At 40.9% G+C, this 24,469-nt stretch overlaps 1 protein-coding gene across 2 annotated transcripts in view; it reads left to right on the top strand.

Moving 5' to 3' along the window:
* The first annotated feature begins 21,366 nt into the window (after nt 1-21,366).
* Nucleotides 21,367-24,469, top strand: part of COLGALT2 (collagen beta(1-O)galactosyltransferase 2) — a 132,447-nt gene continuing 129,344 nt past the window's right edge. Inside the window, exon 1 of one of the 2 annotated variants that reach the window (XM_027868586.1) lies at nt 21,367-21,593. In XM_027868586.1, the coding sequence (XP_027724387.1) occupies nt 21,583-21,593 (11 nt within the window). In that variant the 5' untranslated portion in view covers nt 21,367-21,582. Of the gene's footprint in view, nt 21,594-22,610; nt 22,638-24,469 lie in introns of those variants that run through there. The other variant, XM_027868587.1, reaches the window with a different exon arrangement.

The raw sequence follows: 24,469 nt of genomic DNA, 5'->3' as shown, positions 1-24,469 counted from the left end.
GAAAAGACAATGCCAACCCTATCTATCTCCCAGAATTGTTGAGAATCATAGCATAATGGACGTGGGGTTTGCTATCCAATGATTTAAATTATTCAGTTATTTAACTATTTAAAAACATGATTCTTAGAAGGGGGTCCATATGCTTCACCAGACAATAAAGGGGTCCATGACACGAAAAAAGGTAAGAAGTACAATCTGTTATTGTAAAACAAGTCTCCAAGGCCAAATATCAACACTAGTATTACTTCTAAAGACCACTTATTATCAGTGCTGAAGGACTTAGCATTTGATTATATCCTATGTAGTATTGGTTTTCTAATTGACTAGATGTGGTGGCATGGAAGGTTTTTTCCTTTCGCTCTACTAAAGGTTAAAAAAATATTTACATATTTATAAGATTTAAAGTTGTAATGATCATCTTTCTTTTTAACTTTTTTTTTATATCATGAGGCTTTTTTTAACTTTGTTGATATCGAGGACCCCTTTGTAGTCTAATGACCCCCTTCTCTGTTATAAAATACATTTATAAAATAACTAAAAAGTATACTAAATTTAGGTTGGAGGTTATTGAAAATAAAGACGTAATTTTTACCCCATTCAAGTTCATGGACCCCAGGTTTGGAATCATGATTTCAGATTCTAGAATAATCTCCTAATTTTACAGATGAAGAAACAGGTGAAGTTGCTCAAGGTCACAGGGGTAGTAAAAGAGAAGCAAAGCCAGAGCTAGTGTTCAATATCCTACCACTACATTACTCTTAATGGGGGGTAACAAGCATTTATTAAGTACAAACATTATCTCATCATTTGACCCTCACTTCAACCCTTCAAGGTAGGTATGCTATTATTATCCCCATTTTACAATTTAGGAAACTGAAGCAGGCAGAGATTCTGGGACTTGTTCAGACATTTGAACTCAAATCTTCCTGGTTTCAAGTACACTGAGCCACCTAGCTGACTTAATGAGTCGGCTTAACCTGTCTTAATTAAAGACTGTCTATCTTAATTAAAATATACATACAACCACCCCCAAAAAAACAAAATCCATTAAAAAATTTTATACTGGGGCACTGCTGGTTACCCTGTTTCATCCTGGAGATCCCAAATGTATGGTCTGGATCATTCCTCCGGCCCAGCTGCGGGTCAAAGCTGGGGGCTGGGGCTTGGACAAGGCCAGGGAAACTGAGGCAGGGGCTGGGGCCAGAGGGGCAAGTGCGAGTTTTATAGGAGGCTTTCCGGAAGACCCTCCGGGGTCGAAGGATCAGAGACCACAGGCCTCCAAAGGTCGAGTCAACTAGCATGGATCAAGCGCCTACTAAGTGCCAAGCACTGTGCTAAGCTAATACAGTGGAAGGCAAAGCCAAAGCCTGCCCTCAGGGAGCTAACACTCTACGGGAGAGGCGAGATGCTAGCGGCTAGGTACAAGCAAGACGGAGCCCAGCACAGGCTGGACGGAACAGCCGAAGGGGGGCACTAGGAGCAGGAGGGGCCGGGAAAGGCTCCTCGCAGAAGGTTCCGAGCTCGGAGTTCCCCCATTTTACGGAGGAGAAAACTGAGGCCCAGAGAAGTTTGGCGACGTCTAAAGACACACCGGGAAGGGACGGAAGAGACGAATTCGAACCCAAGTCTTTGGACTCGCGTCCCGGCCTCTCGGCGCCTCATCGCGTGGGGCGGGGAGGGGGGTGCGTGGAGCAGCTGGAGGCCCCGGACCCTTTCTCCCGCGAACCCCCGGCCCCGGGAGCCGTGGGGGCGCGAGGGAAGGCTGACCTGCGGGTGGCTGGTCATCCAGTTGTTCTGTCCATCCAGAGCCCCTAGGTCTGGGTGGACGCCGCCGCCATCGCCGCCGCTGCCCTGAGCGGTCACGGCCCCGCTCCCCTCCATGCCGGCCGCGCCCGGTCACCGCGCGGTGCGCCGCAGCTTCGCTCCGCCAGTGGTGCTTCCGGACAGCTCTCCGGGTGGGAAGCGAGACCCGCGCATGGAGGTTCCGCCGCCTCCTCTCTCCCAAGCACGCCCCAACTTGAGGCCGTGCTGCTGCCGCCGCCGCCGCCGCTGCCGCTGCTGGTGTGCGTGGAGGAGGGCTCTCTCTGAGCCTCAGCCACCCCTATACACACTGTGTACTCCCCCGCAAATGTATCTAGCACAGCCAGCACACTTAATAAGCATCTACTGTGTGCAGAGCATCGTGTTAGGGGCTGGATGAGACGAGACAAAGACAGAGACAGAAAAACAGAGACAGAGACAGACGGACGGGCAGAAACAGAGAGAAGAGGGAGAGGGAAACAGAGACAGAGAGGGAGGAAGGGAGAAACAGACCAGAAACACAAAAAGGGAGGGAGAGACAGAGTCACAGAGGCAGACAGACAAGAAACAGACAAACAGATAAAGACAGAGAGAAAAAACGGGGTGTGGGGGGGAGAAAGTCAGAAATAGAGAGGGGTGGGGAGAGAGAGAGGGAGCACAGGTGGTGAATTTTAAAATTAAATTTTCTTTTTTTCAGTTGACAAAAATCAATTTTCTCTCCCTCACATGGGGCGTAGGGGGAAAGTACCACCTTGTAACAAATATACATAAATCAAGCAAAACAAATTCCTGCATTTGGCCATGTCCAAGATATTCGTGTTTCATTCTGCACCCTCTGTCAGTGTGTCAATAGGCTGGGAGCGTGCATCATTATGAGAGCTCTGGAATCATAGTTCGTCATTGCCTTGATCAGAGTTCTTAAAGCTTAAGTTGTTTGTTTTTACAATGTTTCAGTAACACTATAAAAATGCATGAATTTATAATAGTCAAAATGACTTGTTCGCTGAAAGTCATTCTTTTTTGTTTGTTTGTTTTTAGGCAATTGGGGTTAAGTGACTTGCCCAGGGTCACACAGCTAGTAAGTGTCAAGTGTTCGGTCCGAGGCTGCATTTGAACTCAGGTCCTCCTGACTTCAGGGCCGGGGCTCTAGCTGAAAGTCATTCTTAAAACAATATTGCTGCTACTGTTTATAATGTTCTCTTGGTTCTGCTTTTACTCTTTGTTATTTCATGCAAGTCTTCCCCCGTTTTTTTTTTTATTATGCTATGTTTGGAATTGCTTGTTTTAGTCCATAAATTAAAAATAAGAATATGAGTTCGTTGAGGGAAGGGATTGTTTTTGCCTTTCTTTGTTATTATGAGCATTATGGGGAATCAACCTGCAAATGACTGTTTTTGTACAAAATATGCACAGGGCAGATGAGAAGTAGTCTCAGAAGGGTATTACCTGGGTCAAAGGGTATACATAGTTAAGTAATGTTTGAGGGCATAGATCCAAATTTCTTTGAAGAATGATGAGACCAATTCAGTGCTCCACCAGCAGTGCATCAATGGGCCTGTTATTCCATAGCCCATCCTACATTAGTCATTTCCTCCTATTGTCAATTTTGCTAATCTGATGGATGTGAGGTGGAAATTCAGAGTTGTTTTAATGTGCATTTCTCTAATCGTTGGGAATTGGGAGCATTTTTATATGGTTATAGAGAGCTTGAATTACTTCTTTAGAAAATTGCCAATTCATCTCCCTTGACTATCAGCTAGGGAATGTCTTATTGTTATAGATTTGAATCAGTTCCTTATATATCTTAGAAGTGAGACCCTTATCAGCAACACTTTCTGCAAGGGTATTTTTTCCCCAAGTTTCCTGTTTCCCTTCTAATTTTAGCTGCAATTGGTTTTGTTTGAGCAAAAACCTTTTTTAATTTTATGTAACCAAAATTGTTCGTTTTATGTTCTAATATCCTCTCAATATCCCTTGTTTGGTCATGAATTCTCCAAATAAGGCATTTGTTAAATGCTTGCCATGTGCCAGACACTGTACTAAGACTGGGGATACAAATACAAGCAAGCAAAGCAGTCCCTACTTTCAATAAACTGATATTTTAATTGAAAAAAACAACAGATAAATGAGCTGGAAGTGGGGATGGGCAGGGCATGTGGTGGGGAGAGGGGTAGGAGGTGATATGGAGGCCAGTTCATCTCCCAGAGCTCAGCTTCCCAAGCACAGAATCCAAAGTTCAGTTCAATCCAATTTAATTTCTTTTTTTCCCAATAAGCTTACATTTTTTAAAATTTGTATTAATTTATTTTAAACTTAAATATTAAAACTTAAATACCCAAGAAAATAAAAAGAAACATATTATGAAACTTAAACACTAAAATTTAAATACAAAAGAAAAAAAGAAAAAAAAAGCATTGCCATATATGCACAGCAGAACACAAGAGAGGATTCAAAATATACAGCAATAAATTTCCATTTCAAGAATGCCTGTATAATTAATAATACACATTGTATTCCAAGCTGTCTATGTTTTCTTTTTGCTTCCTTGTAAGTTTTCTTTTGTTCTCTGCAGTGCACTTTTTACTTCATCCTTTCTCCCCCCTTCCTTCCTCCTCCCCCAGAAGGCTACAATTAATCAAGGGTATATTTATATAATCCAATTCAATTTCAACAAGCACTTATTAAGCACCAACTATGTGCTAGGAGCTGGAGGCACAAAGACAAAAATAGATCAAACCCTGCCCTCAAGTAACTTACATCCTACTGGGAGGGAAACTAGTCGTATACAAACAAGTAAGTATTAAATTGATGCAAAGTAAATACAACATAATTTTGAGAGGGTGAGAAAGTAGAAGAGAAAAAGTAGGGGAATCAAGAAAGGCTTCTTATTGGAATATGTGGCTCTGGAACTGAGTCTTAAAGGGAAATAGGCATCCCAAATACAGGAGGTGAGGACGTTAAATTTAGATAAGATAGTGTCTCTTTGGGGAACTTAGAGGGGATAAGACACCAACCCAGATATGAAACAAATGGCTATGTGAGATCATAGGAAGAAAGTTGTTACTGATGGAGAATCACAAAAGGCTTCAGTGAGAGAAGTGACATCTGAGCTTGGATTTCAAAGCTATGTAGTAATTCAACGAGGGAAGAGAGGAAGAGATTTTCCAGGCATGAGGCACAGGCTGAATAAAGGCATAGCTATATGAGTAAAGTCCTTATCCCATACCTTGACTAGGCAGGTGTCAACAGGACAAAAGAAAGAACAGATGAGAAAAATTTTGAAAAGGTGGAATTTTGACTGGTCTAGGACCAGATTCAGAGGCTAGCCCTCCCTGCCCTCTCTTACCCAAAAGGTGACAATCAAATCAATGTATGAGCTGGTTTCATGAGCAAGCTGTCTTTGCTGGACAAGGCAAAGAGAGTAAATCAACCTCTTTATAACCAGTGAAGGCCAGGTCTCTCATCATCCCACTACTCTCATCACCAGACTTCCTGGCCACACAGATTAGCTCACATTCAGAGCTTTACCCCCAACTCCACCTCCCAATGTTCTATCAACATCCTAGTTCTCATCAAAGGAGGCAAAGACTGCCTACAGCAAAAACTCTATTTACCTGATACTTTTCCCTACTCCCTCTCCATCCCTTCACCTCCACCTCAGCCCTATCCAGGCTGTATCCCTCTCCCTATTTACCCTCTCCTTCCATTGTACCATTTAGAACTCCCTTCTATTGTTTAAAAAAATAACTCCTTAAATTTGCTCTTTTCTTCCCAATCTTTCCAAGGCTCTTGCAACTTGAAACCTGTCTCCAACCAAAAGACATTGCTTCACTGGCCATACTCTTGAGTACTAAATGTCCCTTCTCTTATGTCCAACTTCAAACATTAGGCCTGGTGGATGGCATGCTCCTTGCTCCTCACAATGTCTTTCAGACCCTCAGCCTGCATCATCACTCAACAACTTCTCTTCCTTTAAGAGTTCACTGCTTGAAGATTTAGTATGTCCAGAAGCAAGTGACCTTGTAATCCAGTAAGATCAGAAATAGCACATGAGCTATTCTGACATGAAAGGAAATCATTTGAAAGTGAATAAATCTCCAGCACTGTTCCCTTAGAGGTCTTAAATCAATTAAAGATGATAGAATTTATTATGGTGTTGGCCACATCTCTCTCAGGAGCCTGATGCAGTGGAGGCATTCTATAAATCAGAAAGGAATCTGTTGGGATGAATTACTAGAGTAGAAATGTCAAGGATCCTTTGGCAACTTGGTTGTTAGTTGTGTTTCTTCTCAGAAAAGGGAGAGACCTTTAGAAACACAAATAAATCCAGAAAATATGATGAAAGAACTTAAAACTGAAAAACTAACATCTTAACAGTTTTCTTAATAATTAGAATGGTATGATCCTAATAAGAAAAACATTAAATGCTTCTCACCTTTTATGTCAAATTAAGTCAACCAGCTTTTATTAAGCATCCACTGCCAGGCACTAGACTAAGCACTGGAGATTCAAAAAAAAAAAAGGCAAGAATGGGTACCTGCCCTCAAAGGGTTCACGTTTTATTGGGAAAGACAACATGCAAACAACTATGTACAAACAAGATACATACAGGGTAAGTAGGAGGTAATCTCAGAGGGAAGGCATAAGCATTAAGGGACTTAGGAAAGTTTTCTTTCAGCAGGTGAGATTTTAGCTGAAATTTGAAGCAAGACAAGAGGTAGAGATGAAATGAGAAAGCATTTCATTTTCTAATGAAAAATCATTAAAGGCAGAGCATCCCGAGGCTTGCCTGTAATCATAACTGTCAGGGAGGCTGAAGTCAAAGGATCCCTTAAGCTCCAGAGTTCTGAGATGCATAGAGCTGCAAATTGGGTGTCTACACTAGGTTTTGCATCACTATGGCGACCCCCACTCCCATCCCTTCATTGGGGGAGACCAGGTTGACTAAGGAGAGGTTAAGGGGCCCAGGTTGGAAATGAAGCAGGTCAAATCTCCCATGCCGTGTGAGTAGCCCCTGCGCTTCCCAACTAGGTGAGATAAGGAGATATCCAGGCTTAAATAAATAAATCAAATAATTAAATTACAGGACCTGCATATTCAAGCCACCACTATTGCAAAAAACAAAAAACTCCTTGAATAACTGGGAACTAAAGTATTGGTCATAGAGAAAAACATGGGGTTTAGTAACACTGACACAGTCTTTGGGTGTTAATTACAGAATTAACGATGAGGAAGCCTCTGAATGGCAGGAAGGGTCATGTTTCAGCTTCTAGAATACTGGAGCACTTTCTCATTTTACACATACCTAAATAACTGAGTCCATTAGAGCATGGCTGTGATAAGAAGGCAAGCCAGGTCAGTGACTCTCAGTACCGAAGTCCTCATTCCTGGCTGAGATTTCCGGGAGAAATACAATTCTGTGTTATCTGGTGGGTATACAGATTCCCAGTTTGATCTCCATAGTGAGAATATTTTATTACTACAGAAGGACCAAAACAACTAGTCAGAAAAAGACTGAAATATGAATACAAGCAGCTTATAGCTTAGGGTCCCAAAAGGAAAAATGAAAAGAATGAGATAAAGAAACCAACCCTGAGTCCTGATATGAAATTTCACAATGCACCAGTTAACTGAACTGGTGAAATCTTTAAGTTTGAGCCTTGAATTAAGGATTTTGTGAGTTGTAGTGGCTCAATCCCTGCTTCTGGGGAGTCTGAGGCTGACAGATTTCTTGAGCTCAGGCTTTCTGAGATCAGGTGGGCTAAGTCTATGAGTATTCACACTAAGTCTGGCACCAACATGATTAAACCCCTAAGAGAGGGGCCCATCAGGTAGCCTAAGAAGAGGAAAAGTGTCCAGGTCAGAAACAGATCAGGTCAAAACTTCCATGCCTATTAGTTATGGAATCAAGCCCCTGAGTGGCTCCTGAACTTCCAGTCTGGCAAGATAGAGAGACTCAGTCTTTATTTTTTTTATTTAAACGAAAACCTAAAACAAAAAAATTTTAAAAGAACACATGTATAAGCTGTATCAAATTGCTTGCCTTGCAATGACAGAGGAGGGAACAAAGGGAGGGAAAACAGAATTTGGAACTCAAAATTTTAAAAAGCAAATGTTAAAAAAAATTGCATATAATTGGAAAAAAATTAAATAGTTGAAAAAAAGGAGAGCTGTGAGTTGCACCTGAAAATGCTCGTTTTATTAAGTATTTGTTAAGTTCAGTGTAAAAAGAGAATAAAATGGAAAAAAGCAAAAGTTTTAAGAACTCACTTATAGTCCTGAATGTTCTCCTTGTCCATTAGCTGTGAAACTGTAGTCAGATAACTCCAGGTCAATATTATTTATCCTCTGTATTTCTTGCAAGATCAATCAGATGCTCAATAAAAACCTTATGCTTAAAAAAAAAAAAAGGCACTTTACCAGACGCTTCTATTGTATGAAAAAATAATTCAGAGAGTGGTTTTTCCTTTTTGTCTGATTCTTCTTTCACAATATGACTAATATGGAAATATGTTTAATGTGATTGTACATGTATAGCCTATATCGGATTGCATGTCATCTTGGGGAGGCGAGAAGGGAAGAACAGGGGGGGAAAATTTAGAACTCAAAATCTTATAAAAGTGAATTTTAAAAACTAAAAATAAATAAATTTTAAAAAAAGAAAAGATAATTCAGAATGTGAGGCTCTGATCCATTCCTTACAAGTTTGTAGCTCTATACTGAATGCCTTTAATAACAAATGCAAGACATAGAAAAGATGAGAATCTGGCAACTCCCAAACAACCCACAGCTGTTCATGTGGAGTCTAAAACAGTTATTTGGCACCCACACTATGATTTAACATCATAAACAACTGTTGAGTCAAGAAACCTCCTAATCTCTATAGATTTAATCAATTTCTACTACCAAAAGATTGTGAGATACTTAAAGCCAGAATTGGACAGCAACTGTTTACAAATCTTGAGAAAAGACCACACAATGAGTTTTGGCCATGAAATTAGAAGACTGAAACTCAGGCCCAGTTCTTCTAGTGATTAACTGTGTGATGCTGGGAAAATCACAACCTCTCTCAGCCTCGATTTCCAATTTGTATATTAGGGATAATAATATTTGTGCTATCTATCTCAAAGAGTTAGAGATGTTAGGAGGAAAAGGAGAATACAAGTGTGAGCTCTTGCCATTGAAAAGAGTTTAGAAAGTGATAAAATCAGAGAACCTCAGAGTTGTATAGGACTTTTAAGAAATCAATTAGTGATTCTAGTAACTAGGCATACATAGTCTAAGAAGGTCAAAGGTTAAAAAAAGTCTAGATACGAGATGTCCCAAAAATCTCAGAGCAGTTTTCATGCAATTTTAAGACTTAAAAGATTAAATAGGTCAAACTTTAATAACTTAACACTGCACTAAGACTTTTGGGACATCCTGTATACCAAAATATTTCTAGCAGCACATTTTCTCATAGCAAAAAGCAAACAAACAATATAGGAAATAATGTGAGTTTTTATTGATTGGAGAGTGGATGGAAAAAAATGTGATTTATCCACATATTATTATGCCATAAGAAATTATTATGTTGCAGGATTCAGAGAAACATAGGAAGATCTGTATAAACTGATGTAGAGAAAATCAGGAGAAAATTATAGGTAATTATTATAATTATGTCATTGGAAACAACAGTAAAAATAACCAAATTGATTAATTATGAGACTCAATCTTGATCCTGGAGGACAGAGAAGGAAACCCATTTTCTTCCATTTAATATAGAAGTGAGGCCTTGGTGATATTAAACGTTGAATACATTGTCAGTTGCTGTCACTTTACCAGTGGTTTTAAGTGTTTTTCTTAGTTACAAGAAATAGTTGTTTCCACATTTGGGGTAGGGCAGGACCATATAAAAAACAAATGGTGCCAATGAATGTTTTCTTTTGTTTTTTAAAACAAGGACATTAGTCCTGTGATTGACCACACCTAGATCATCTGAAACAGGTAAGAATATGCTTAGTTTTTGTTTGCAGAGAAGGAAATATTACACTTTCACTGGCAACTGATTCCAATATTTAATGCATCTCAGCATGTAAAATGACCATGTAACTCAAGAAAAATTTAGGCCTGGCCATCACTGAATGCTCATGGAGCCTAAAAAATAAAGAGACACAAATAGGTCAGCGATTACTAATGTTAAAAGCATCTTATGTTTGGTGAAGGAGGGTCCAGGAGGAGTTCCACCAAAAGAGCAGCTCAGTAATTACAATCAGGTGCAAGCTTCCCAATAGACACAAAAGAATTTCCATCTACCATTAAACTTTAAACCTCAGGAAAGCCCCATGAAAAACAGGAATAGGTACACAACCCCAAACTAGCCCCAAACTACCCGTCAGGATAGAAAAAATTACCCTGAGTACCATTTAATGTGTAACAATAGAAAAGGAAAAAAAAATCAAACCATAATTTCTTCCCTCTGTTTGGCTCTCTTTTTGCCTAAAGGAATCCACTGAAAAAGAAACATGACCAATGCATAAAATTAACACTATTTATTGAAATGCTGGCCATTACATAGGTAATATGAGGAAAGCTTTATTTGTTGCTGTTGGGTTTTTTTAATTCCTGAGTTTAAATATGGGCTATTTCCACCGATGAAAAAAGAATCACACACCTAAAGCTGCAGTAGGTTCTTTGGAATTTTTTCTCTGACTTTACCGCCCAGACACCTGTTAGTCTATTTTAATGTTATGGCTATATGATGCCTAACATCCATTTGAAAATGGGGGGAATGGGGGTTAGAAGTCAAAGAAGAAGGAAGAGAAAGCACTACATAGGTCAAACATTCAGGTATTTGATTTTTTTTTCTTCTGTATACAGATTGGGCTCATAAACCTGGTACAATGAAAAGAAAACTGAATTTAGACATCAGAAGCCTGGGGTTCAAATTCTGATCCTGTAACTTATGACCTTTGTGACATTGGACAAGTCATTTAACCTAGGTGGCACAGTAGACAGAATGCTGTACTTAGGAATCAGGAAATTATGAGTTCAAATTTCACCTCAGACACTTACTATATGACCCTGGACAATTCATGTTCTCTCAGGTTCCATTTTCTCAACTCTAAAATGAGGATAATACTAGCTTGTCTTAAAGGGTTGAGGATTAAAGAAGACAACAGGTAAATTGCTTTGTAAGCCTTAAAGCACTCTATAAATGCTATTATTGTTATTATTAAATGAGAGGATTAAATTAGGTAAATTTTGAAACTCAGAGCAATCCAAGACAGAAGGGAACAGAGTGGCTTATAGTTTGACTGAAACAAGATGCACACGTTATGAGTGTATAAAAAAAGACAAAAGTCAGTATAGAGGGATGGCACAAGTGAAGAAAATAGTGTTTAACTTGAGCCTTGAAAGAAACTAGAAATTCTGAGAGACATAAATGAAGAGAGAATGTATTCCAGGCATGGGGGACAGCCAGTGAAAAGACATTGAGGTGAGAGATGGAGTACTGTGCATGATGAACAACAAGAAAGTCAATTTGACTGGTCCAAAGCATGACTCGAAGGGAATGATGTGAAATAAGTTTGGAAAAGTAGGCTAGGCTCAGGTTGCAAAGGGTTTTCAATGCCAAAAAGAGAGTGTATATTTGATCTTGGAGTCAATAGGAAGCCACTGGAGTTTACTGATTGGAGGAATGATATAATCAGCTTTGCACTTTAGGATAATCAATTTGGTAACTATGTAAAGAATGCATTAGAGGACAGAAGGACTTCTAGTAAAGAGGCCGATCAGAATGTTTTTGTAATAGTCTAATCAAGAGGTGATAAGAGACTACATGAATGGAGAAAGGGGGTCAAATGAAAGAGTTGTTGGAGGAATGACAAGATGGTTCAACGGAGTGGGTATGTGAGGTGAGTGAGAATGAGGAGTTGAAGGTAATATTGAGGTTGGGAATGTGATTGACTAGGAAGATGGTAGGCCCTTAACAGTAATAGGGAACTTCGGAAGAAGAGTAAGTTTGGTGAGGAAGGGGGAAGATTATGAATTCAGTTTTGAATATGTTGAGTTTGAAATGTCCAATAGACAGCTGGATATGAGCAAGGAGAGCTCAAGAGAGGGATTAGGGCTAGATAAATCGATCTGGGAGTCATTAGCATATAGATGGTAATTAGACCCATGGGAGCTAATAAGGTCACCAAGAGAGAGCATAGAGAGAAGAGAGGAGGATGTAAGACAGAACCATGTGCTACCCCTGCCATTAGAGAAAGTATTGTGGATAGTCATCCAGCAAAGGGGACTGAGAAAGAGCAGTCAGTCAGGTAGGAGGAGAACCAGGAGAGAACAGCGTCACAAAATCCAAGAGAGAAAAGAACATCAATCTGGATTTAAACCTAAGTCTTTTGACCGTAAGTCGTCAGTTCTCTTTCCACTAGGACATGCTAACATTATTTTTTTAAATTTTATTTATTTTATTTTTAATTTATGGAATAAAACAAGCATTTCAATAGCATAGTATTATTGAAAAGAAGATGATTGAACATGAAACTGTAAATCTATTACATACAACTTGCTATTCCTTTTAAATATATAAGTTATTATGTAGATTTCTTTTTCCCTTTTTTTCTTCCCTCCCCCCACATGTCTACCATTAGGCACAAATATGTATACATACACACATATATGTATGTATGTATGTATGTATGTAAAATCATTCTATACATGCTTAAATTTATCAGTTCTTTGTCTGGATGCAGATAGCATCTTCCTTCATATATCATAATCCTATTGGTAATATAGAATAGTTCAAATACAATGAAGATTAAATGGGCTTTTGAGGGCTAGATTGGGAAGCTAAAAGAATAGCTAGGGTGTAGCAGCAAAAATCCAGAAAGGATCCCAGTCCTGGTGTCTCCATTAACTAATTAGCTGAAAGTCATTTAACCTATATGAACCTTGACTTCCTTATCTGTAAAATGGGGAGAAGACACTAGATTAAAGGTCTCAAAGTGCCCTGCACAAAACTCCCTCCTCACCCCACAAACAAGATTAAAATGTAATCTGAAAATGTTTAACAAACTAAATAAAATACAACATAGATAATGTTAATTTGAGGTTTTCTAAGTCACTATGCAGCCCACAGGAATCCATTTCTATTTGTGTTTGATAGCACTATACTAGATAACCTCTAAAGTCCATTTTAGCTCTATTCCCAAGAGAAAAGAGGTTTATAAAAGATTTCCCTGGAGCATGGCTTTCTGGACCAAGCTGGAGGTTGCCTGGTGTTTACCTGCCCTCTAGAATCAGAATATAGTCTTCCATGTTCCAGGGATATGTACAACTTGCTATTCCTTTTAAATATATAAGTTATCGTGTAGATTTCTTTTTCCTTCCCTCCCCCCACATGTCTACCATTAGGCACAAATATGTATACATACACACATATATGTATGTATGTAAAATCATTCTATACATACTTCAATTTATCAGTTCTTTATCTGGATGCAGATAGCATCTTCCTTCATATATCATAATCCTATTGGTAATATAGAGCTTTTCCCCATCTCCAGCACTCTGAGCCCTTAGAGAACTTATACCTGGAATGTACCTGGAATGTAGTTCCTTCTCAACTAAGTCTGTTGAAAGCCCTGTCTTCAAAGCTTAGCTCAGGTGTCATGGACTCCATGAAGCCTACCCTATTCACCTCCAGATGAGTGTTTTCTCCTTTTTCAAATTCTTAGTATTTGTCATCTTTCCTTAAAGCATTCTGTTTTGCCTTATAGTTATTTGAATATGGGTCTCATTCTCTCATAAATTGAAAGCTCCTTAAGGAATATGCCATTAAAAAAAATCTTTGATTCTCCAGTACCTTGAATATAGCAGGTGCTGGAAACATTTTTTTAACTGACTAGAATTAGAATAATTGGTTTGCAGGGAATTCTCCCCAAAAGTGTTGCCATTTCAGTATTTAGGGATCTCCTATGTTACGTACCCAGTGATAGAGGGTGTGTGTTTATATGGGTCGGGAATATTACAGAGTTATATAGAAGGAGACAATAGGAAAGAAAAGTCTAAGAATTCAGTTCTGGGTTCTCTCAACCCCATAGGTACGCAAATTATATAAGTGATTAAGCAGCAATGTGGTTCGGGTTCCCAATGTAAATAACTTCCATTCCCCCACTGGGAATGCCTCAGGGTTCAATTTTCTTTCTTTTATTTGGAGGGAAGTCATTAAGAGGAAGTACTTTCTGAAATATTTTCAATATGTTGCTAATACCCACTTTAATACCTCTTTGCCATAGAACCTATCTGAAAGGTGTCTCGATTTGCCAAATATCTGGCAAGCATTTTTAGATCAAGAATAATTAGTTTAACTTTAATAAAATATAGATTTAGCATTGAGGAAAGAAACAGAGAAATTAAGGGAGGAAAATGTTTCACAAGCAAAACATAAACCCCAGGAATCTTGAGTCAGTTTCTCTGTTGTTAAGATGGGGCTTGGTTAAGCAAATCGATCAAATCACCTCACCCCATTTAAAATAAGTGATGCCTTAAAGAGTTGAGAACATGCTTCAATCAATCAATCAAAAACCTTAAGCAAATATATATATATATATGTGTGTGTGTGTGTGTGTGTGTATTTGATTAACTGGAGTGACATTGCAAAGGAAGTGTATTTGGATTGGCTAAGAAAACTTGATCACATCTTAAGAGTCCTTTATAAAATTTCAAGTTATTTGAGGCCAGAGATTGGAGTAAGAAGGAGTCAGGAGAGAGCATTCCAGCAAAAACTCTGAGGATGAACCATTTGGGGAATGGAATAGGGAGATAATGCCTCAGCTTTGCCCTCAGCCTAGGTCTCCCCAGCTTCACCTTTGACTAGAGAAAGGTCTTTTAAGTTTCCGAAGGTCCAAAGGTTTTAACACTTCCCCTTCTTCCCATCCATGTCCTAGCATAATCCTCTGAGACAATAGCTGGTGGCAAGTCTATACCAGGAGCCAAGAACAGACTGGATAAAATGTAGGAAGACAGATTCCAGTATCCCCAAGGAGCTTAGCAAAGAAGCTAGACAATGTCTAAGGACAATTTCTTGGGCACCCCTCTAAGAGGAGAAAAGAACTTCTAACAACTAGGACTTATGAGTTATCTGTTTGAAATAAGTGCTTCTTAAGCTTGAACCCACTTTCCCCTGGACTCTGTATATAATGGTGAGAAAGTAAGGCAGGGAACTTTAGGGGGATGTTTTGTACCAACTATTCTTACTTTATAAGTAAATTCCCCTGCCTAACTGATTGATAATCAGCCCATATTCATTAGGGAGAAGACATTGGAATGGGGGCACAAACCAAAAGCATTAGAAATGCTATATACATATTTGTGTCTAATGATAACCATTGGCGGGGAGAAAAAAAGGAAAAAAAAGAATTTTATATATTAACTTTAAAAAGAATAGCAAATGGGACACAATAGATTTGCAGTTTCTTGTGCAGTTTTTAAAATAATACTGTGTTATGGAAATGCTTGTTTTATCCCATAAATTAATTTTTTTAAAAAAGAAATACTGCTACCCCATAGGGGTATTCCTAGAACCTTGATGGGGAGTTATAATCTTGAACTGAGGGAGCTAAGAGTTCAAGTGGGAGTTGGGATAAGTACCCTTACAGTTTATATATGCTACACTGTTTACTCCTAAAGTAAATAGCCTTCTGAAACACTGCTTGTGAATTTGTTTCATGTACGAATAGAATTTACTCCAATGGCTGTTCTTTCACCAATTTTAGTTTATATTTCTTCTCTCATTTCATAATTTTGTAAATTGCTTTAGAATCAAATAGGATTAAAGTCAACAAGTCTTCAGCAAATATTTCTTAAGCATCTACTATATATGTTTCTGGCCAGGTTGGCACAGACCTTTAATCCCTGACACCGGGGAGCCTGTGGTTGGTAAATCATTAGGCTTGGGAGTTCTGGGCTGCAATAGTGTCAAAGCCAATCTGGTACTTAAACAATTCCAGAACTAATATGTAAGCCCCTGGAAGAAGGGGGCAACCAGGCTGCCTAATGAAGAGCAAACCAGCCCATGTCAGAAACAGGGCAGGTCAAAGCTTCCATGCTGAGCTGTAATGGGATGGAGCCATGAGTGGCCCCTTCACTTCTAGCCTGGACAAGATTAGGGAGATCAAGGCTCAAAATCATCATCATCATCATCATCATCAACTCACAAGCTATGTACAAGGTACTGTGCTTGGTTCTGGGAGGTAGAAAATAATATAGTCCTTGTTTGCAAAAAATGTATAATCTACTGGGAGAGAGAGATGGCTAAGCATAGTAATTGGCACCTGAGCTGAGTCTTTAAGGAAAAGAAGGATTTCAAGAGGGAAATATGAGTAGATAATGCATTCTAGGCATGGGGGTGGAGGAAGGTCATGAACAGAGTAAATACAGTGAGGCAAAAGATAGCATATTGATTTCAAGGAAGCATCTAATAGTCAAATGTTACTGTAACATAGAAGGGAATAATGTGAAATATGGCTGGAAAGGTCAGTGAAGTCAGACTTTGGAGAACTTAGATGCTAGACTAAGAAGTTTATATTTTATCCTGTACAAAATGGGAAAAACTACATTATGCCATTTCTTTTGTTTCCCTCTTCAAGAAATCATCCTTCTACTTAGCTGAAATGTAAGACTGTCAAGACCAGTCAACAAACATCTCTTAAGTGCCGACTATGTGTCAGGCACCGTGCAAAGAGTTTGGGATACAGAGAAAGGCAAAAGACAGTCCCTGCACTCAGGAGCTCATAATCTAATACGTATCAACAACCACTATACAGGATAGATAGGAAATGATCAACTGAAGAAGGCACTAGAATTAAGAGGGATTGGGAAAGGCTTCCTATAGAAGGTGGTATTAGTAAGAACCACCTCCTCTAGCAGCATGTCCTCTAGTTGGTCATTGGAGAAGGAGTTCATTTTAGGGTGCCAACAGCTAAGATATTATTTAAAGTGGCAGAACTGGATCTATGATTTTACTGCTCTCTCTACTAATGCAGGTTGACACCTCTGCAAACTTATAATCTTAGAGTTGTTTGGAGCACTGAGGTTAAGGCAATCAATAAACGTTTAAGTGCTGTCTATGTAGCAGGCATTATGCTAAGTTCTGGTGATACAAAGAAAGGCAGTTTCAACACTCAAGGGGCTCACAATCTAAAGGAGGAAGAAGCTGAAAAGAGGAATGAATGGGATGGCTGCCTTTGGCACCCCCATTAAATGGAAGATCTGGGAATTCTCCATGTCCACTCTCTACCCTCTCCAATAAAAGGCAGAGGACACTGAGGAGGTGTGAGTTTCCTGGTGGATGTGATCTTGTAGGATGACGAAATTCATATGATGAAGCCCAAAAGCACAGCCAGGTGGCAGTAGATGAGATGGCTGCCCTAGGTACCTTCCTTAAACAGAGGGTGTGGGAAGAGCTTTCCTCCCTCACCCAGGCCATAAACTAGTATGTGTCTGAGGAGACTTGAATTCAGGTCTTCTAGATGTTAAGGCTCAACCTCTGTCTACTAGACTTTCTTAATATTTATAGACAACCTAAAAACTATTATTTTTGACATCTCCTGGCCCATTTTTTGCCATTCTACCATTATCACTGCAGATGTAGATGTTGGTCCCACAGGATTGAAAATGTTTGCATTTTTCTTTGTCTCATAAAGTGTATGACTAAGAGTCAAGGTGCTTAGAATCTCAGGAGAATTGAAATTGGGAGTCACCCAAAAGGCAATGAAAAAGCACTTTGTGGATATGAGCTTTCTGAAACACACATTACAAACAGGAATATAGAAGTAGTATCAAGGATGTCATCAACAAACACATGTTCAAAAAAGAAGATGGTTTGGTCATGTGGTGAGAAAAAAGGGATAACTAACTGGTGGACAGTGTGCATATCTTATTGGAATCCTCCCAATGTCAATAATGTCAAAAAGAAGAATCCCGGTTTGTTAAATGTATTCCCTTTAGCAAATATATGGCAGGACATGGAGAAGAGTAATAGAGAATGGGAAGCCATGTATAGATTTCAATCTGCATCACTGGAAGAAATGGCCACCAAGAGACATCTGAGATCCTTTGGAGGATTAGAGTATTGGAAGCAATCAAAAACCACCACAGATTTTCTTTTCAGTATGAGTATGTCATGGACAGATCTGCATCTTAAAAAGGTCATTTTGGCTGCTTTGGGAGGAATGGATTAGAGCAGAGAAAATCTGGTAGTAGAGAGAAGAGTTAGAAGGCTATTACAATTTTCTAATTGAGTAGTTATGAGTGAAAAGAATGGGATGATTACAGGAAGTGTCATGAATGAAGAATCAGTATAATGTAGCAATTAATTAGATGTGTGAGGATGAGTCCAGGTTTTGAGTCTTGGTGTGTAAAGGAAAGTGACTAAGGATAGGTGGATGTAGAATTTGCTGTGCTATGGTCCGTGGGGTCATAAAAAGTTGTATATAACTGAATAACAACAAACAACAACAGATCACAGAATGTTAGAGCTAGAAAGGCTATCTTGCCCCACTCCTTCCTTTTACAGATAAGGAAACTGAGACCCAAAGAGGTGAATTGACTTGCTTCACATATTCGTGGAAATATAAGGACAGGGAAGGAAGCAGGCCAGTCATTTAATGAGAAGGAAGGATAAGAGACAGATGATCTCAGTGTTGGCATGATACCCACATGATGGTAAGAGACCTAAAAGACCTCCAGAGTATTGAGTAAATCCTTCATGAAGGATTTATGGGTAAATATGGACAAGAACCTCATTGTGGTAAGGAAGCATTGGTAGGCTATGATTTGTGTTGGTAGAAGGAGAATTCACATTTATGGACACATGGATTCGTCAAAGTATAAAAGTCATATTATGCAAGTGTGACTATAACATTATACTCTAGAGCGTTAGAGCTAGAAGGAACCAAAATATATGGGTTGTGAATTTGTTTCATGTACTAAATTATTCATCTTTTACTGGACTGGACCTGTGATTCCATTAGTATGGGGAAATTCCAAGTAAGGAAACTCTGTCAATGCAGGATAACACCTTTTCTGCATCTTATGTGGTCTTAGAGAGTTGTCCAGACAGCTGAGAGGTTAGGTGATTGCCCAGGGTCACACAGGTAGCATGTGTCATTGGCTGGACTTGAACATTTTCCTGACTTCAAGGTTAGATCTCTATCTACAAGTTGCCTCTGAAAGAAACTTAGAGATCATATTGTCCAGTCTCTTCATTTTGCTGATGAAGAGACAGAGCAGTGAAATGACTTGTTTAAAAGTTTATGCAGCTAGTAAATGACAGAGCCAGGATTAAGTCTAGATCTTTTGGTTTGAAAGTCCAGTGTTCTTTTCATTATACCTACTTTCTCTATCTATATTAAAATTAGATTCAGCAAACATTTATTTTATTTTTAATATTTTTGTTATCCTAAAACTTAGCAAGCAAATCTACCGGCAAACATGAGCGTTTATATACAAAGAGCAGAAAAAGAAGGCTTAGGTACACATCTCAATTACGTATATCTTGTTTTTAAGTAAATTATTCTTCCATCATGTTATTTCCAAAGCTATATCCAACTTTACTGTTTCCCTCCCAACTTCCTTCTGTTCTGTGCATTTTTTAATGCTTCAGTGAAGTTCTTATTTTTTGCATAACTAGCATTATGGAAGCATAATGACACATATAATTATGCAACTCTATTGCATAATATGCAAGTCAATTCACCTCTTTAGGTCTCAATTTCCTTATCTGTAAAAAGGAAGGAGTTGGGCAAAACAATCCTTCTAGCTCTAACATTCTATGATCTAATCCTATAGTAATACATCCACCATCCCATAACTCAGCAAACATAAGTAAAGGCTTGCTAGGAACAAAGCATCTAATTGCTGAGTAACATACAATTCGCCCTTATCTATGATAGTTAACATGTCATAAAAGATAGGGGAGCTCATTGCTCAAGAATGAATGATAGACTGCATTAAAGAATGATATACTGGGTCTTCATTTTTATTGCAGAGCTGAACTAGATGATCATAAAGGTTAATTCCAGCTCCATAATTTTATGATTCTACTGATTGCACAGACAATCTGATAGAGAGCTGGCTTTGAAGTCAAGAAGCTCTGGCTTTAGGTCCTTCCTCTAACGTATACTGTCATCATGGACAAGTAATTTAGCTCCTGAGTGCCCCGCCCCGCTCCCGGTCCCGGGAAATTTTTCTAAGCTTCAGATAGGTTGTTCTGCATTGGTAGAGGGAATTTCATTTCCAGTTTCTAAGCCATCAATGAAATCATAGATCCAGAGGGCCCCCTCCTCAACGACAACAACAACGACTGGGGATCAACTCAGTCCCCCTGAACTCCAGCTTCCCTAGAAAGAATAGTCAATCAACAAGCGTTTATGAAATCCCTGCGATGTGACAGGCAATGGGCTAGGCTTTGGAGGACAAAAAGACAAAAATGAAGTAGTTCTTGCCCCCAAGAACCTTACTTTGGGGCAGAGGTAGGGGGAGAGAAAACAAGTAGAGAAATAAAAACACACGTATACAGAAGAAAGACAAAGTAATTGGGGGGATACTAGCAGCTGGGGTCACGTTCTACATATAACAGCATGAAGACGGTACCATAAGACTGAAGAAGATTTGTTTTTAGGGAAAATGGGAAATTTTATGTGTAGATTTTTTTTAAAAGCCAGTACGATTTTGAAAAGATGGAGTGACTCCTGCCCACTTCTGAAACTCTCCTTCGGATGTTAAATGATTGTCAAGTCAGTAGATGTGCCATTCAGGATAGAGAAGTATGAAGAAACCTAGAATAGACTGTGCAGTAACTAACTGGTTGGGGAGAACAAAAAGCCATTCTTGGCGGAAGGTGTGTGAATGAGTGTGTGTGTGTATGTGCACGCCTGCGTGTGTACACACTGGTGTCTAATGGCACAGACAACCACACCTCTGAGCTCTCGGACACCTCTGAGAGAAAACCACATACCTCAGCCGCACACACCGAGCCCAACAGGAACTTTCCGCAGGACTGGGGACAAACAACCAAACAGGCACGTTTGTTTGAGGCTGTCTCGGCTGACCAGGGGGTCGGGCAGGTTACGGAGTTAGTACATTTCCTAAGCCCCAGGCATCTGAGCTGAGACTAGACGGAGGGGAAGGGTGGGTCGGAGAGCACTATAAAAGTAGTGTAAAGTTTGTGTGTGCACTAGGCTGGTTGAGCCCAGATCGATCCTGCCCCTTGCAGCCTTGTCTGCCTGAGCCCGAGTGGTGGCGGTGATGGTGTCACCTGAAGGGGCAGCAACCACAAAAACAGCTGCAGCAGCAGCCTGCTCCAGCTCCGCAGCAGAACCGCACCCCCACTCCTTCATCCCCACCCCCTCGCTCTCTGCCCAACCCCGCTCAGTCTCGTCTGGCCGCTCTGTTCTCCTCGCTCGGCTCAGACTGCGGGGAAGCCTCGCTCAGTGCTAGCCTCGCCAGAGGACTTGTCGGGCGCGTAACATGGCTGAGCGCCTCGCCACCCTTGGCGCCTGTTCTCGGCTGCTGGTCTTACTCTCCCTGGCTTCGCTCTGGAGCTGCCTGCGGGCGCGCTTCGCAGCCGAGGCAGACCCCAAAGATGCGGAGGCAGGGGCGGAGGTGGTAGTTTTCCCAGAGTCGCCCTTGCAGAAACCCACAGTGTTCGTAACCATCCTGGCCCGCAACGCTGCGCACACGCTGCCCCATTTCTTGGGCTGCTTGGAGCGGCTGGACTATCCCAAAGATAGGATGGCCATCTGGTGAGTCTGGGGGACAAGGGCAAAGGGAGGAAGATAGGGCTGGGGGCTGTCCCCCTCGGCGTCCCCGGGAAGTGAGGAGAGCCGTACATCCATGCGTGCCAGTCTCAGGCTGGTGCGCACCAGAGCCGGAGGGCAGGGGAATTGGATTCGTCGCCCCGTGTGTGGGGAAGGGAGATGGGAAATCTTATAGTTATCAAGGTGAAAGTGAAGGAGGGAGACAGAGGAGCACTGCTTCAGCCTAGCGGAGTGGGGGCCTGCAGAGGAAAGGGAACAACGTGGTGCTTCCAAAGCTCACACACCCCTCAGCCTTCCCGGGGAGGGGGAAGGCAGACGGCTGGGGGAGGGGAGTGTAGGGAGGGGGACGGCGAAGCTTTTCTAGGCACTCTGAGCTCCTGACAGGCGACCATGGAGGGTGGGAGAGGGAGAAAAGGGAAAAGATGAAATCTTGATTTCAGACAGATAAAGGGGTGCGCCATCCTTTTGGAAACTTCAGACACCTCTGGGCACACTCGCACCCCCCCCAGCCTTGAGAATACCTGCTTCCTCGGAGCTCTTCCCTCTCCTGAACTCTGACACGGATTGACTGGCAGCTGAGAATTTGACTCTCTATGTGGCTGGGGTTGCTGGGCTACTGTGTTTCTTCCCTCTCCCTCTTTACCTCCTTTACAAACTTCACTCGCTTACAAACGCTTGTTCCCGGTACCGCCTCCTTCCATTCCCCTGCCCCCCCCCCAATTCATCCTTCAAGTTCCCGCCCAGCACTCAGGGAGTAGGAGATATTTGTGTTCCCAGCATTTTGCGCGATGCCAGGCACGTAGTAAGCGCTTAATAAATGTTTGTTGATCGACTCATTATCGCTGAGTACTCGGAGATCTAAGTGAAGGAGGTGTCTCTCCCCCCTCCACCTGGGAGGCTGTGTTTTCTCCTTCCTCCTCCTGCAGCAGCACCTTCATTCTGTGCATTCCTCAGCCTCAGATATGCCACCCGAAACAGGACATCCCATGGCACGGCTATTTGTTTCCTAAAGGAGACGCCCTCTGGAAGGTAAACAGTTCTTCTGTTTATTCCCAGAAGGAAGGAACTTCGAGTTTCAGTGGAGTGCTCCACAAGTCACTAGTGCTTTGGGGAGACATAGGGGTGACTGGCGAGCTGTCTGAGAAGGCGCTTCACAGCATTGATTGCATTAGGTAGGGGAATGGGACAGGCTGTCCTGCCAAGCAGCCCTGTGCATGTGGGGACGGATGAATTATGACCAAGGTGAGCTGATTTGTCAGGTGTTTGCCTACAAGTGCAGGACAGAGAACTGGTAACCCTTTCCCAGTTTCTGTCGGTTGTTATTACCAAGAAGTTACAAATTCCAAACAAGACAAGTAGCAAGACCGCGTTGGGGGGGGGGGGGGGGGGGAAGAAGGAAAGAAGCCATCAGCCTCAGATGTTTCTCAGATGGTTTAACTTCATGGCAGAGGTAGGGAGGAGAGAAAGCAAACAGAGCTAACACAGTGCAGTACTGTACATGACTGGAACTGTGGAAAAAGTATATATGAACTCTGTGTGTGTGTGTGTGTGTGTGTGTGTGTGTGTGTGTTAAATCACAAGCAGGAATTTTGTAATAACCCATCAGTACCAAAGGAATATTGTTTCTCCAGTAGTAGCTGGTTATTATTTTAAATGAAAGCCCACGGAGATTACTGTATAAAATGTTTGGCTTTAAAAGGCACTACTGTATGCGGTCAACAAAGCAGGTGATTTCAGTGTGAATGAGTGTCAGGTAAGAATTAAAGCTTGTGGGTAATCAGAGCTAAAAATCCACAGGGAAGTTATGTAAGCATGTTTTAAAAAAAATGAAGCAGTGATGCTCAAAGATCACTGGACAGACAGCCAAGAGACTTGTGTTCTAGTTCTGGTTTTTCTGATAACTAGTTGTATGACTGTCCACAAGTTCTCCCAGTAACACCAAGCCTTAGTTTCCTTATCTGTAAAATGAGAGGGTTGGACTGGATTATTGCTTATGTCCTTTCCCAGGCTAAATTTTTTGGGGGTTTTATTCTGTATAAAAGCATGCACTTTCAAGCTCTAGATCTATAATGCTATGAAAAGGTTTAGGTAGTTAGGGGTTCTGGTAGCTTATGACCTAGTGTCTCAATCAGAATTGGACTCCCACTCTTTGCAGACACAGAATCCTTTGGCTTTGGAATCAGAGAACTTGACTTCAAATCCTGCCTCTTTATATAACCTGTCTTTGCTTCAGTAAATGAGGGTGTTGGATTAAATGGCTCTGAGGTCTCTCCAGCTCTACAATCCTTTGGTTCTGTGTTCTTTCAGGTTTTATTTTATATTTCACCAGCATCTGAAGGCCAAGATAAAATGCTTAAGGATCTTTTGAAGTCGGGGGGAACCTCTGCACTAGACAAAGAGGGCCCCACTTTTGGAAGTATCAGTTCTTTTCAGTTGTTTCTGACTCTCCATGACCCCATTTGGGGTTTTATTGGCAAAGATACAAGAAAGGTTTTCGATTTCCTTCTCCAGCTCATTTTACAGATCAGGAAACTGAGGCAAACAGGGTTAAGTGACTTGTCCAGAGTACCACAGCTAGTAAGTGTCTGAGTCCAGATCTGAGCTCAGGACTATGAGTTTTCCTGACTCCAGGCCTGACATTCTCTGCGCTTGGCTACCTAGCTGCCCATCTGTTCAGACGTGGAAATTGAAGCCGTTTGCTGAGTAGTGGTGCTATGAAGCCGCTGCTGCTGCTGCTTTAGCAGCAGAGGTAGTATATGATATGGTGGCTAGGGCACTAGACTTGGAGGGAGGGAACCCCAGGTTCAAATCCTCTCTCTGATATTTATTTCCTAAAGGTAGACAAGACAATGGCCTTAGGC

Source organism: Vombatus ursinus, unplaced genomic scaffold (assembly GCF_900497805.2).
Source record: "Vombatus ursinus unplaced genomic scaffold, bare-nosed wombat genome assembly UNPS02014789.1, whole genome shotgun sequence".
Taxonomy (NCBI): domain Eukaryota; kingdom Metazoa; phylum Chordata; class Mammalia; order Diprotodontia; family Vombatidae; genus Vombatus; species Vombatus ursinus.
The sequence above is the reverse complement of the archived record's forward strand: the minus strand, read 5'-3'. Positions and strand labels throughout refer to the sequence as shown.